Source organism: Dipodomys merriami, unplaced genomic scaffold (genome assembly GCF_024711535.1).
Source record: "Dipodomys merriami isolate MVZ:Mamm:240054 unplaced genomic scaffold, mDipMer1.0.p SCAF_12, whole genome shotgun sequence".
NCBI classification, from domain to species: Eukaryota; Metazoa; Chordata; class Mammalia; order Rodentia; family Heteromyidae; genus Dipodomys; species Dipodomys merriami.
The window spans coordinates 24,047,667-24,064,141 of NW_027202493.1; the positions used below are offsets into that span (position 1 = coordinate 24,047,667).

The 16,475-nt window shown below is 36.9% G+C and overlaps 1 protein-coding gene and 1 pseudogene across 9 annotated transcripts in view; one reads left to right on the forward strand and one right to left on the reverse strand.

Annotated features, from left to right (window-relative positions):
• Positions 1-16,475, reverse strand: part of Tenm3 (teneurin transmembrane protein 3) — a 608,309-nt gene that overhangs the window by 121,392 nt on the left and 470,442 nt on the right. For all 9 annotated transcript variants that reach the window (XM_070016445.1, XM_070016443.1, XM_070016442.1 and 6 more), the window contains one exon: positions 9,818-9,940. In XM_070016445.1, the coding sequence (XP_069872546.1) occupies positions 9,818-9,940 (123 nt within the window). The remainder of the gene's footprint in view (positions 1-9,817; positions 9,941-16,475) is intronic.
• LOC138823270 (10 kDa heat shock protein, mitochondrial pseudogene) lies at positions 13,217-13,607 on the forward strand (annotated as a pseudogene).

Consider the following 16,475-nt stretch of genomic DNA (forward strand, 5'->3'; position numbering starts at 1 on the left):
AAGATAGATCTTCCAGAGAGAAGTTGTTATCTCAAATGTTGAGGACTTTATTTCAAATTTGAGAACTGTAAATACTTAATCCTCAGGGGAAGAAAGTCTTCTAGCTATCTGTGAAGAGTTGTTAATTTACACTGAGTTCATTTTTTATTAAGTATCTGCTAGGGACATAACATGGAGGTGATAACAGGAAATGTAAAGCAAAGGGTAGAATCTCTGAGCCTATTTACTCTATCTATAATAGCTTTGGTCACCAATTAGCTAATTGCCTGATAGGGGAGATAATACAAATTGATATACCAATGATAAATGGGGATCAGAAAAAAAGGGATAGAACTATAAGCTGGATTTGAAGGACAGGTAGGAGAATGCTTTTCAACTAGTGTTAAATATGATAATAATTTAAAAAAAGACTGAGGATCTGACAACATGTCTTAGGATGATAGTGTGCAGAGAAGTTCATTTGGCTTAGAAAAGAAAACAGGATTTAGAGATGGGCAGTCTAGGTTTGAATCTGCCTGTGCCACCTACCAGCTGGGTGAACTTAAGGAAAAGGTGTAATGATGAAATCACCGCTTCAAATACATTTAAATGCAGTAATGTTGGAAGCCTAGGAAGGGAAAGTGATTTAAAAAATGTATATTTTCACTCTATCAATGACTATTAGCAAACTTATGGCTAAATGGTAGGTTGATGGCATACGGACCCTTATTCTTGTCTTCTGAGTGTGTGTGTGTGTGTGTGTGTGTGTGTGTGTGTGTGTGTGTGTGTGTGTGTGTGTGTGTGTGTGTGTGTGTGTGTGTTTATATATCAAGAAATTACTAAGAAACATGCCCCACAATTACAGCAAGTAAGGCAGATACCCAGTTTATGGTCGATAAGGTCTGAAGCAATTCACAATAAATCCACTCTTATAGATAAATGTGAGGTTTGAAGGAGAGTGTATTTCTTGTAAATGTTAGGATTGCTTCTTACCTGAACTACTGCTTCCTACAACGACACATGTATCATCAGTTGCAAAGGACAGCTACAGCTAAATTGAGACCCATTAAAGATTTGGAGCAGATTAAAGGTGAAATGAAATCATTGTTTCAAGAACATTAAGTGCTGTAGTGTAGGAAGTCTGGAAATGGAGGGATGAGGGAGAATATAGTTGTAATAACCCAGGTACAAGGTAGAAGGGTATTGTGCAAGGAAGTTTCATACAAACCCATTATTTACAATTTCCCTTCCCCTCTTCTTTCCAAATGTCCATAATCATGGCAGTTAACAACCTTTTAGCTGACAGATCTATTTTTATTGAACCAATTTAGGAATATAAAATGCTATAAAGAATAAAATTTCAAAGTTGAGTTATAGTAATGTGATTTTTCATATAATCAACTCTTAGATTTTTAAGCTGTGCAACCACAGACATTTTATTAAGTGACCTTATTAAATGACCTTGCCACCTTTTCCTCAACTATTGTCCAAGAATGCTTTCTACCTGCAGATGAATTTCAGGCTACAAAGAGTGGAGAAGTAAGAAATATGAAATGCAGGAATACATTATGTGTTCTCATTGTCGGATTTGTGTTTTATCTTTCTACCTATCTACTTCAAGCAGGAATTCAAAACTGAGAAGGTTATGACAAAATGCAGATTAATTATTTCATCTGAAAAAATGTCAGGTTTTTTTCTGACAGAGAGTAAATTTGATTTTAATGAATACTGGCTCTGTCAGTTAAATTATAGAGTAGGTACTTCTCGTGAATTAAATGGGCTAATGAAATAGATATATTTAAAGCATATAATGAAATGAAGGCATTCAAATAGCATAATAGCAAAGGTGAGTTAAAATGGACAATAGTTCCATTTTCTACCCCATTCAGAATATACCAGATTAAACTGAATGTTGCTCTGTAAAAGAATAACGGGCATAATTAGCAGTGTTTTGCTAAGCCTTGGTAAAGCCTTTGTTGATATGCTATACAGAAACAGTAGAATGGTTTCTAAAATCTGTGTGAAAATCTTTTCAAATGAGGCATGTGCTAAGTCGTTGCTTTCAATAAAATTGAAGTGAAAATCTGATGGAGCAGGAGGCTTTCAGATCACTAAATACACTTTTAGCAGACAGGAAATAGATCACAATGTGATTTTTAACACACAACCAATAATGATTTTAAAGGATTGAACGAAAGAAATCCTTCTATTCATACTTTTTTGTAGCAAGATTTCTTTTTTTTTTTTTTAATTGTATTTTATTTTATTTGAGAACATACTGTACAGAGGGGCTACAATTACATGGGCAGGATAATGCATACATTTCTTACCAAGCATTGTAGCAAGATTTCTTGTGTTTAATAGAGAATTTTGCACTACTCTAATATTCACCTATGCTATTTGAAAAAAAAACCTCACTTTTATCACATGGAGATGTGTTATTGATATGTTTTCACTTTTTGTTGTTGTTGTTGTCAGTCCTGGGCTTGAACTCAAAGCCAGGTGCTGTCCCGTTGCGCTCAATTCTAGTGCTCTACCACTTCAGACACAGCACCACCTCTGGTTTTTTCTGAGTCATTATTTCGAGATAAGATTCTCAAGAACTGTTCTGTCAGGGCTGGCTTTAAGGGCAAATACTTAGCTTTCAGCCTCCTGAGTAGCTAGTAGGTGCCACTGGTGCCTGGTTATGTTTTCACTTTTTTACGATTCATAATTATCAAAATGTTGAACATAGTTATCTAATAACTAGATTATATTCAGTCAAATGTTGCACAAATAAGAATTAACCTTAAGAGATTTTAAGAAAGCTACATACCTGAGGAAATGAAATGAATTTCAATTTCAATTTGTAGAGATATTTTGTTTAAAGTGGTACAGTAACTAGAGAGCTTGAAGATCATGTATGTATTCTGGCTTTTCCTATGGGGAAAAAAAAATCTCCAAGAGCCTTTCAACTTCTACTTCCTTCCAATTATTAAACTATTTACAACACATTTATGTTGAATTGAAGACCTAGAATTTATGTTTTGTAAAACGCAGGTGTACATCTGACCTTTCATTTTAATGAATGTGATGGAGTGTAACAATTTTTCTTCATTAAAAACCACTGCTTGGATTAGTGTAATATTTCTGCTACACCTCTATCTTTTGAATATCAGAGGATTAGAATTTTGTGATTTTCGACTATATAGTTTTAGGAGTATATAGTTTTCTGTCCTGTTGCTTTTCAAGTTTTGGTGCTCCTCCAATTTGACAGAGTCAAGTGTGGTCGTTCAAATGTTCTCTATTGATTGTAAACACACCTGGAAGTCAGAGAGCCACTGACACAATTTGATAAACTTGTAAATACTTACACAAGCCTTTCCTCTGAAGCTCTTCGGTCCTCTCAGAAAAAAGCCAGGACACAGAACTCTTTCATCTTGTCCTGAATTCCAGAAAACCCTGGCTTCAGAGGAAATGAAAGGAAGGCCAATTCTAGGGCTCTCATCCTCCCTTACTGAGATCATTACTTCTCTAAGCCCCCAGAGCCCAAACCCTGGAATGATCATAGGAAACACCATGGTTGTCTGCAGGGTTTACTAGGAAGAAAAGAAGGAAACACGGAGGAAAACATAGAGTCTTGGGACAGAGTGCCTTGTAGTTATTTGAAACTCAAAGCTGTGGGTTGCAAATCAAAACAATTAAAGCCTTCACAGTGAGAGTGATATGTCCTACCTAACTCTTCAAGCCCAATAGGGCACCATCTTGAAGAATCTCTTCCACATGTCCTGTTGTGCGTGACTGTGGGAGCTACTAGCAGTCTTTTCACCTGCTAGCTGTGATTTTCTCTTTCATCAGTAAGTACATGTCACAGTCTTAATGTCATAAAATACAGTTGTCAGTGTGCGAAAACATAAAGAGACCAGAGAGCAAAGCTATTGTCACTCTTCTCCTTCTATAATACCCACCTTAGAGGAAAGCATCAGTAAAGTGGCATTGTAAAGGAAGCCTTTAAATAAGTACTTTGAGCTCTGGAAAAACATTTTATAGATAATACATTGCCATTCATAATAGTAATGAGGACAAAACGGGGTTTTTTAAATCATGCTGGTAATTAGGAGGTGACATGAAATAACTGAAAGCTACAGGACACCAAGTATTTCCTCACATGTAGCATGAATTTTCCATCTTTGTGATATAGATAAACAAGGCTGCATTGATTAAATAGAGAGGAAGGGAAGAAAATTCAAGTGTTAAAGTCTTAACTGCAATTTCAGAGTGATATTAGAGGTCCCACAGAGGCACTAATAATTAGGACGAAAGAAAGCCAGGTTAGGCAACCAACAGCCTACCTGCCAATTCTATATCTTAAACTTGGGATTCATATTGTGATTTTGAGGTCTCTGACAGAACAGATCTTTTAATAAACAACTATATGTAGAATCTGGGTCACTAGACAGGGTCAGGTGAGATACTGTTATCTCAAAGAAGTGTATGAAGAATAAGTGAGCAAGACCAGAGGTAGCAGTTCTACCTGGAGTCAGAATTGTCAGGGCTTTGTGATTGACTATGAGAGGTGAGAGGGTAGAAGGAGTCAAAAGTACATTCCAAACTTCTGGATTAGGTAAGCATGTTAATGATGATGTCATTTCCTGATATTGAAATCTCTGAAAGAGAGGTGGATGTAGAACAAAAGATAATGTGGCAATTGTATTTTCCCTAGATGGCCAAAACAATATTTGCCATCCCACATTCCCTTGTTCATGTGTCTCTCAATGTACTCGGTGGCTTAACTCACTTAGCTAAGAATCTGGATGATCTCCCTTGACTTTGTTTTTCCTTTTGTGTTGCTTGGAATTGAACCCCAGGCCTTGAGACAGCCCCAGCTGAGACCAATTGCCTGCAAGTCACAGTAAGGAAGCAAGAACTACCGAGTCAATTAGCACAACTATGTGAGATGATAAATTGTAACTTAACCTACCGAATTTTGGTATGCCTTATTATACAGTAATAGATAGCCAAAGTAGTTGATAGTTTCAGTGCTAGGCACTTGTTGTTTGAAATGCTTGGAAGACATTCAAGTGGAGATGTTCCAAAGAGACTTGGATAGATTTTATATAGTTGATGTCTAGAGCTAAAGAGAACAGTTTATGCCTGACATTGATTTGGGAATCAACAGCACAAAGACTGTAACTAAAGCCAGGAAAATGGATGAGAGAACACAGCAATTATATCATGGAAGAGCAGAGTCCTGAGAAACAGTAAAGTGTATGGGTTAGATGGAGGGAGAGGTGAGCTAATGAAACCAACAGATGTTGCCACCAAAAGATTCAGAAAGAATACAAAAACGAGAAAGACGTTTTTGCTGGTGCTTTTGACCTAAAAGACTTCAATTTCAGTGGGTGGTGGAGTCAGAACACAGTCTTGAGGGAGGAGTAATGAACATGAGTAAGTGGAAAGTAAGAAATGAACACAAAGAATACACTCATTATGCTTGCTATTAAAAAATGAAAACACCCAGTGAGCTAGAGGAAAAAGTAGTCAAGAGAGTTCAAATGGTAGCTTGTATGGATGGTGTTATTAGACGAGAAAAACTTCGAAGAGAGGGAATAGAATCAAGAGTACTTGTGCAAAGCTAGGGACGGGTGGTTCATGCCTGTAATCCCAACTACTCAGGAGACTGAGATCTGAGGAATGCCCAGTCCAGGAGAGAAAGCCCATGAGGTTCTTTTCTCCAATTAACCACCAAGAAACCAGAAGTGGAGCTGTGGCTCAAAGTATTAGAGCACTAGCTTTACCAGAAAAGCTCAGGGACAACACTCAGGCCCTGATGGGAAAAAAATAAGAGTACTCATACAATTAAGCATCAAAGATAGAGGGGACTAGCAGACGCAGGGCAATAGAGAGGGAACTGGCAAGTGAATATGATCTAAACACATACACATCATATGGTTAGGTCACTAAGAAATTCTTTAAATGTTATTTGTAAAAACAAAACAACAGAACAGTACTCATGGGGCAAATAACCTTAAATACGGGGAGAAAAGGGTGAAAGGATGTATTACACTCATGCCTAAGAAAGAAGCTTCTGAACGTTTCCATTTTTCTCTTGATGAAAATGAAAGGCCATTTGCTCAGGCCCGGTTCCGAGTATAGAAGGAAGATTTAAGAAGTATCAGGAAGAGAATGTATCAAGTTAAATACAGTTGGGTGCTAGACTATTAAAAGCTAGCGAATCGGACTAGGAAGGTGGCTCAGTGGTAGAGTGCTTGCCTTGCATGCATGACGCCTTGGGTTCCATTCCTCAGCACCACATAAGCAGAAAAAGCTGGAAGTGGCGCTGTGACTCAAGTGGTAGAGCACTCGCTTTGAGCTGAAGAGCTGAGGGACAACACCCAGGCCCAGAGTTTAGGCCCATGACCAACAACAACAACAACAAAAAAAGCTAGCAAGTCAGAAAAATGGGTATTATTTCATTATGTATTATTTATATTATTTTATGTTTGTAAATTTTGTGGTACTGGAGATTGAACCCAGGGCCTCCCAACTGGGCGGCAAAAGTTTTATCTCTTGAGCCATAACCTTGGTGGATTTTCCTTATTTTTTAGAGAGATGATCTTGTGTTCAATGTTTCTGTTGTTAGTCTTGAACTTTGATCCTCCTGTCTGACTTCTGAGTAGCTGGATTACAGGCATTTGACACCATGCCCAGCTTTGTTATTCCCTCTTCACATGTGAGCAAATTAAGTCTCAGATAGGTTAAATAACTTCTTCAGGGTTACAAAGCAAATAAATGAAGGAGCTAGAATTAGTTTATGGGCCTGTGTGACTCTTTCCAGTACATTAAGCTAAATGAATTCCTTAATCCAGAGAGATCATTTTAGTTTCTAGAAAAAGACTATTTGAACTCTGAACTTTATTCTTTCCTGCTTATTCACCGTTTCCCATTTCTATCCTTTTTTTCCTTGTCACCCTACAGTTCTGCTATTTTACCTAAAATTTGTAACCAAAGAATGGGCCAGAAATAAACAGATAGGATCATGGAATACAATGTAAGTTCTTCTTTTAGAAACAAACTACCATTTAGAAGCTTGGATTCAGTATTAATTTCAGGTCAAGCAGGGAGTTTACTGAACCATTATCACAATGCTTGTTCCTGAGAATTATATTCACACAATAAGAATAAGAAAAGACTACATAAGTAAGTGTACTGTATTTAGAAGCGGAGAAGTGATTTTCTCATTATGTCCAGCACGGTTCATTCTCCTAGTGAGCTTTGTTCAGGAGCCTCAGGCTTTTGAAGGTGGGAATCTCTTATTACGAGTTTCTAAAGAGATGGCATGCTCTGCTTTCCTATAGAGTTTATAAGTCTGAGGAGGTGGTTAAGGGGGTAGGAATACCCAGGTACTCTCTTTCTTGGAACTAGAATGCCTCTTTTCCCTCTGTCCCAGGTCTATAAGTATTTAAAGATCTATCTATCTATCTATCTATCTATCTATCTATCTATCTATCTATCTATCTATCTATCTATCTATCTATCTATTTATTATCTATCAATATATCTGCATCTATATCGATAAAGAACCTTTTCTTGTAAATAAGAATTTTTTTTCAATTCAGAGTTTTGGAGGCTATTTGAGAAATAATAAAGACAAGTTCTTACTATTTTGGCCAAGGTCTGAGTAAAAACAGAAGTAGCTTTCTTTCCCAGAAGTGACGTTCCCACAGACAGCCTGGTAGAGGTGGGGCCTGGAATCAGTGCTCTTAGGGCACTTAGCTGTCTCTGGGGTCTCTGAGAATAGCTCCTCATGTGTGCAGCTTCTTCACACAGCTGGGGAGAAGGTGCTATGGGTGCACGTGTGTGCATGTGCTCTCTAGGCTCACAGCAGTTGTACAAAGCACACTCTACGATCCCAGCCAGTTATTGCAGTTCCTCTCTGCGAAGAGGACCAATGCAGCAATGTTTTTGTTTATAAACATAGAAACTAGTTCTTTGTAAAGTGTAGAATTATTTTAGTGTCTGTAACTAGCTTTCATTATAAATGGGAAATGTAATACAATACAGTAGGACAAAAAACCTCAGGTATGTTTCACAATAAGGACAAGCTCTATTTTAGAAAACAGGTCCTATACATACATATGGATGCTGGTTTGATCTGACATGTGTTTCTGTTCAGAGTCCTGGTCAACAGCTAGGAGTCACTGCCTGAGAGGATTTGAGCTCCCTGGAGACTTCTGAAAGCATATTTATGTGATATTCTCCTAACACTGTAGAGCTGATGTGATGCTAAATCATAAGGTTAAATGATGCTAAATTTAGAGTTGTCTTAAATTTTCCTGTGAATTTTAACTGCTATATACTTCGCCTGAGCATCCAAAAAAAAAAAAAAAAAAGGGTGTGTGTGTGTGAGGAACTATGTTCTGAATACAGGCTGATGTAAACTGAGGAATGCTGACGTGAGCAGACTTACTCCCGACCAAATGCCAGGAGCCAGCACAGAAGTTGGGAAAAGCATCTCTGAATTCACTGCTTTCTCAGTATCATTCATTCTGAATCCTATGAAACTAATTAACCACATTCTATTTGCACTTTAATCCCAATAAAAGGTTAGAGTATCATAAAATAAAATGTCCACATTAAGCATTTATCTCTTTAGTATAATTATAATTTGTTTAGTCTGTAAAAAAGTTCTCCACATGTGGAACAGGTAATAAATACTTAAGTCCCATTTGGCTATTTCCCCCTTTTTCTTCCTCCCTCCCTCCCTCCTTCCTTCCTTCCTTCCTTCCTTCCTTCCTTCCTTCTTTCTGTCCTTCCTCCCTCCCTCCCTCCCTCTCTCCCTCCCCTCCTTCTTTTCCTCTCCTGTAATAAGGTATTACTGTTAAAGAGAGAGTAAGAAGGCAAAGAATGAAACAGACATTACAAAGCATTAGTTACAGTAAGTAGGTGCACGTAACACAACTTTTTTCTCATATTGCCAAGAACCTAGCCACCTGATATGTACACAACTGATGCCAATGTGGGATACTAATAAAACTAAGTAAGAATAAGCATGGGAGAAGAGGTGGGAAAGTTCTTAAAGGCAAATACTAGGTAATGGAAAAAGATGTCTCTGTAAGTTTGCTTTGAGACATAAAGTATTAGCATATGTTGGAAAAATGCCAGTGGATATGAATGCTAATATATATATATACATATAAAATATGCATATATGTATATTAGAATAATACTATTTATGTAACGTACATATATTTATGTATATATATTTTTTCTGGGTACTTATGTTGGAAAAAAGGAAATATGGCAATTTCTACCGCAATCTCTAACTACTTAAATTCCATTTTTTGTTTCAGAGCCCATTGATTTGAAAGTCTCTGTTAGTTCAATGTGCAAACTCTTAAAGGTTCAGAGAAAGAGCAACCAAACAAAAGTCAATACATTACATAATCCTTTCACATGTCTTGTATTTAAAAGCTTCTATAATAAAATTAATATAGTATTCCAGCTCCACATACAAGTTGAAAAAAGCAAACTTAATATGCCCAAGGTAATATAAGAGATCATATACTAAATTGTAGTCTATCTGTAGAATGAAAATCAAACTCAATACACACACACTTGCAGGCTGTAAAGGCAGAAGAGCCTGCCTCTCAAATCAAAAGGCAGAAAATTATATTATTCCTGTAATAAAAATGTGAGTTCTCAACCTTTCAAGTAAATTAATACTAAAAAAAGTATCTGTAATGTACAAACATCTTTCTTCTCTCCCATATAAGCTGGCTGTAAGCCAGGGTAGAAGTAAGCTTATAGAAAAGGGAGGTTAAAAGAAAAACACAGGATACATAATTCTGTCTCTTACCATTGTCGCCAGAAGGTAATGATACAGTGTTTGTTGGCATGGTGTCAGAATTCACTTTTCCATTCTCAAATGTGTCATTTTCAGTCTGCTGTAACTGCCAGTTGAGGCCAAATAGATGCATTGCTGGGGGTAGAGAACACAACTTGTTTAAAGGTCTACTGCTTTTAGCTCCAAAAGCAAATGGTAAGCAAGTTTATAACAAGAGACATATGTAAAGTTAAAATTTACATTTTCTTGAAATACCACAGATAATCATGCAGTACAACTTATAAAACATAGTTCTTCGTACACATGCAATTTACTTAGCCATGCCATGCAATATGGCAACATTTCAATCATGATTGAAAATTACTCTGTTAATTGGTACCAGGAAACTCTTAGGAATGAATCATTGTTTTCTCTAATTTGTCTAGGTTCTACTTTTCCCCATCTTTTAAGTAAGGGGTAGAATGCTTTGTAGCACATTTGCCAAGAGAGTTTGACCACAGGCTCCTTGCATATATGAATATAATTCAATACTCTGTCACACATCCACATACATGTCCTCCCTAGATGGATGCTGTGCATTCCGGATATGACAAAAAAGCAAAAACTGGTTTCCTAGGGGAATTTGTTGGTATAAGAAATAATCAGCATGGTTATGACAAAATTAACAGGACTTAAGAAACAAAGACCTTCCACTCATCTGGTCGAACCACTACTAAATATCCCCATGCTGCTGATCACATGGATGGTGTATAATATGTGAACACCGTTATATGTTATAGACGGTGATAGGCAATTTGCTCCAGGAAAGTTAGAATGAACTTGTGACTTTAAATGAGCATCATTATTCCACAATACTGTGAAATTTGGGAAATTATGTAATCATTTAATCACAATTTTAAAATAAAGAACATCGGGGAAGTTAGGGAGGGAAGGGATGGTAGGGGGAAACCAATGGAGGGGGTAACAATGCTCAATAGGAAGTGTACTCATTACCTTGCTCATGTAACTGTAACCCTCTGTATAGTATCTTTACAATAAAAAATTAAAAAAATAGGGATACAGGTGGACCCATTGCAACAATGAGAAGTACAAGTCGTTATGTCAAAAACGAACTTTACAACTTTGGTGCGGGGGTGAGGGGGCAGGGGGAGGATGGGAAGGGATGGAGGAAGGGGAAACAAAGGAGGAAGCTACAATGCTTGATAGGAAATGTACTCATTCTTGCCCATGTAATTGTAACCCCTCTGTACAGTATTTTCACAATAAAAAAAATAATAAAAAGAAATGATCAACATGGATTCAGATGTGTAGCAGGTAATAAAGTGAAATACCTTAAGTTTAGGGTGAGTAGTTTTTGAATTTATGACACAATTCAGTAATGGCAAAAATCAAACAACATGCATGTGGTCGGTGATTCCTGTGTTTTTGGTGTGGGAAGGGAACTGTTATAAATTTAGAGATAACATACATGCATTAAAGTTTTATTGCTTACTAATTTTCTTTATTTAAATATTCAGAAAATGTGATTAGAAGAGTAAGTGACTCTGTGATATAATGCTATACCTATATATGTAATATAATTAAAATTTATTATTGTTTTTTCTTAATGGATTTAAAATATTCTGAAGAACATATCACTAGCATATTACCCATTAATAATTGCTAAACATTCATCTGTGCTCTACAGAATGTAGTTTACAAATTATTTCTCAAGGAGAAATAATTATCCATAGAGATGCCAATGGTGGGCAGGAATATGACAAGAAAGAACTTTTTTTTCTTATTGTGAAAATACTGTACAGATGGGTTAAAATTACATAGGCAAGATAATGAGTACATTTCTTATCAAGCATTGTAGTGTCCTCCTTTGTTTCCCCTTCCCATCCCTTCCCATCCTCCCCCCTCCGCCCCCCCAATCCTCCCCTCCCCCTCCCCCCACGAAGGTTGTAAAGTTTGTTTTCGACATAACGACTTGTACATCTCATTGTTGCAATGGGTCCACCTGAATCCCTATTTAAACGATTTGTTTTTCCCCTTCACCTCCACAAATTATACCAACATGAAATACAGTGAAAGCAGGGGTTATACTGTGGGGGAGGAACAAGAAAGAACTTTTGACCATGCATTGTTCACTATAGATCAGAGTTTATAATAGAGATGAGAGTATTTTTAGATGCAGTTAACGAAGGTAACTTGGCACAGAATAAAGAGCAGAGGCTGTAGAGATACACTTGTTTAGTCCTTAGTCTAGGATTTAATCTTTGGCAAAGCATTGTTAAACATTAGGTAGGGTTACTTAAAATTAAACCTTGCTAAAATTACCATAAGGACAGATTATATGAAGTTTGTCTGACATGCAGAGATGCAGTTTTTAGTATATAGGTGTTGCATTTAATTCTTCTAGCCTCCAGATTACTGAACTCACCCGATCAGACTAGGCACCCTTTCAGTAAGCGCCTGTTTTGTCTACAACACTCTTTGCCCACTTTAAAATTCCTTCTCTTCACTCAGGTGGAGGAAAGTAACCTAAATTGAGTGCCTTTGAGAGTCTTTCATGAGACCTTTTTCAGTTCACTTTTTGGTGTGATTTGAAAATATGGTTTAAGGACACAGTGCCTAAAATCTATGTAGGTCTTAAGTATTAAACAATATTTTTTTTAAATTTTATTTTTCACTTTTTTGTGCCACTACTTGGGCTCAAACTCAGGACCTGAGGGCTGTCCTTTAGCTTTTTTTTAAATTTATTTTTATTTTTTTTGCTGGTTCATGGGGCCTGAACTCTGTCTGGGCCTGGGTGCTGTCCCTCAACTCTTCAGCTCAAGGCTAGTGTGCTACCACTTGAGCCACAGCATCACTTCCAGCCTTTTCTGCTTGTGTGGTGCTGAGGGATCGAACCCAGAGCTTCATGCATGCAAAGCAAGCGCTCTACTACTGAGCTGCCTTCCCAGCCCATCTTTTTGAAAATTTAAACTCTAAGAAAATACTGTTGCAGATACTATAGTAATTTAAAGAAAGAAAAAATATAAAGCAGATATACAAATGACTAAGAATGAAATCATATTGTTAATAATTAATGGTTTCTTTAATGTATAAAAACAGCTATGAGATGTATAAGACACTATGTTGAAAAATGAACATTATAATTTAGGCTGGGGGGGAGGGGAAAATGAACATTATAATTTAGGCTGGGGAGTGTAGTTGAGGTGGGAGGGAAGGGATGGTAGGGGAAAAACAAAGGAGGAGGCAACAATGTTTGATAAGAAATGTACTCATTACCTTGCTCATGTAACTGTAACCCCTCTGTACAGTATTTTCACAATAAAAAACTTATTTAAAAAAACAGCTGGGTGAAAGAGTATGATTGCTACATATGATTGAATTAAAAATTTATTAATTTTAGGGAGAGTCCGAGTGGCGACCACGGAGAGTCATGGCCGGACAAGCATTTAGGAAGTTCATTCCTCTGTTTGACCGAGTGCTGGTCGAAAGGAGTGCAGCTGAAACTGTAACCAAAGGAGGCATTATGCTTCCAGAGAAGTCTCAAGGAAAAGTATTGCAAGCCACAGTAGTGGTTGTGGGATCCGGCTCTAAAGGAAAGGGTGGAGAGATTCAGCCAGTTAGTGTGAAAGTGGGTGATAAAGTTCTTCTCCCAGAATATGGAGGCACCAAAGTAGTTCTAGATGACAAGGATTATTTCTTATTTAGGGATGGTGACATTCTTGGGAAGTATGTAGAGTGAATACATCACTAAAATGGCATCCTGTGAAGCTGCCCATTCCATGGAAGTTCTGAGATCTTTCATCATGTACATAATTTCCATATCTCCCATTTATAATAAACTGATGTGTAACTAAGCTAATGATATCCATTGTCTCTAACGTTTAATTTCACTGTTCTGGTACAAACATTTCCAAATAAAACATGTAAAATTTTTTTTATTAATTTTAGGGTATTTGATTACTAGTCCCATAGTCTTTTGTTAATAACATCTAATATAACAGCTTGCCATAATAAGACAGATAGTAAACAGATGTGTATGATGCATGTTTGTAACAAATGTATATGTTTGTATTTCCTGTTTAGTGTGCCAAATATTCCACTTAAACTCATTGCTTAAGGTATAGGTTTTAGAATTCTTGCATTTTTAAGTTGTCATCCTGTTAAGAGGTATAACTACGTGTGTCACCTTGCATTAAATTACATAATGTTTGAGTGGCAAAATGTCAGGAACTTTCTAAACATTGATCATACCATACATTTTTCAAGGTTTGAGATATTTAGCAGTTTTGCACAAAATAATGGGAGCTAACTCTGCAAACAATAAAGCTTCACTGGACATACTTGGGCAGAGCAACCATCAATAGACTGTCTCTGGCTTAGAATGGTTTGACCTTCAATTTTTCAACATCAACATGGTGGGAAAGCAATATATGCTCAGTAGAAACCCTACTTTGATTTTGAATCTTTTTTTTTTATCCTGACTAGAAAATACATGGTTGAGATATTTTCTCCCAATGCTGGGATACAGAACAACAGCTCTTTTTCTGCCATAAAGCACACAGTAAAAGAGCATGTGCTGCTCAGCTGGGCTGTGTGGGGGTTTAGGCATAGCAAGAGCATTTACAACTTCCAGCATCTTGAATCTCCAATGGGTTTCTTGGGATGTTATCCCTTTTTAAGTCAAGAAGTCCCTGAATTCCAATAGGGCCAAACTCTCCATGCTAAATAATTTACCATCATTGTGATCTTTTAACTTAAGAAGTCTTCCCGAATTAGCAATTTGCTTAAATTATTGGTTTTAATAGATTTTGAAGGGTAGAGAAAATTCACAGGGTTGTGCACAGATGTGAAATATTAAGACATCATACAAGGCTTGTATTAAAAGAGCTATTTTATTTTATTTTATTTTTTTGCCAGATGGGCAACAGATTTCTTTTATATATATATTATTTCAAACAATTTCAATAAGATGGGATTCTGGTTCTACTTAAGATGCTGCATAATAAGAATCATGCCCAATAAGGTTATATCTTTTTTTAAATACTTCATTAGAAATAGAAAACAACAGGCTGTTTGGTCTGAAGATATCCTCAACAAAATAGATATTGTTGGTGTTTGGTATTTGGTAAAACTCTGGTCACTTATGTACCACTCAAGATTGGTAAACACTTTGGTGTTTACCAATTGATAGGGTTAATGAGAGAAGAGGGAGCAGCAAATACAAAGGAAATCATGAATACTCCAGAAATTTCTGAGCTGTGGTGTAATAAAACTACATGGGATATCTTGGCAAGCAAATAAAGGGGAAATTAGCTAAATAAAATACATATGCAAACAGAAAAATCTAAGTTCTTCGGTCCTAAGCTGGAAAGCAGATTTGAACCCGTGGGAAAGTATTTGGTGATTATTCTTCAAAGACACTATCAAGGATCTTGGGTCCATGCATATCCCCATGAGGGGTATAAGGAGAGTGAACAGGTGTAGCAGAAGCTCTGTGCTCTGCTCAGTTCCTCATCCTTCTGAAGGAAAGCTTAGGGGAGCTGGTATGTGGTAGGTGCAATATCAGGCATTCTCTATCATGAGGTTTTCTTAAACTGGTGTCAGGACATCACTATATAAGTTTTTACACGAAAAAAATGGTACAGTGAACACCACTACGCGCTCCATCTTATGTAAGTCTCACAAACACTCCATAGAATAGCTACTATTGACTTTTCTTCATTTAAAAGCTGACAAAATAGAGGGTCTTTGATATAAAGAATATAAGGTTCCAAGCTTGTAGGCCATGGATCTTGGCCTTATATCTAGACCTCCTGATGACAAAGGCACAGGACTACACCCCTATCTGTTTTACCAGAGGGTAATGGAGTGTGAATCATCCTACAGAAATAGGTGAAATGAAACCTTTGAGCGACCTCAGGCTACAAATGCTTCTCTGCCACATCAAGGAAAGGGAAAGGAGAGGCAGTATGGGGTGTCAGGGATATTAACAGGTAATATCTGTGTGCTATTTACACAGTTTTTCCATGAGATACTTTTTCATTATTCTGTAATGTTTCAAAACATTAATCCCAAGATTTATAAAAATGGTCATTTAAAAGTTGTATGAATAGAGCTGGGTGCCAGTGGCCTCATCTCTATAATCCTAGCTACTCAGGAGGCTGAGATCTGAGGATTGTAGTTCTAAGCCAGCCCTGGAAGATAAGTCTGTGAGACTCTTAATCTCCAATCTCCAGAAATCTGGAAGTGGTGCTGTGGCTCAAAGTGGTAGGGTGCTAGCCTTGTGATAATGCTCAGAGATAACAACCAGGCCCTGAGTTCAAGGCCCATGACTGACCAAAAAAATTTTGCATGAATAAAAATAAATGGGTTTTGTATGTAAATACTACACTTGTGAAGTCTAAAGTTCTAGAAATAGTATTCATATAGATATAATCTTTAAATAATTCTGATATCATGTTTTATCATTTTATATTGTCATTCCTGTGTACTTGTAGATGATATTATTACGTGCAAGTGCAGATGCATATCCAAAATATTATCCAAAGCAGAATGGAGTTTATAAATGATAGCAGTGTCTATTCAGAATGTTTTTTGTGTTTTAAAATACCAAATGCCTATTATTTCCTAAGATACTGTGTGACAAGGAATGTGAAATCTGGTGTGTGGG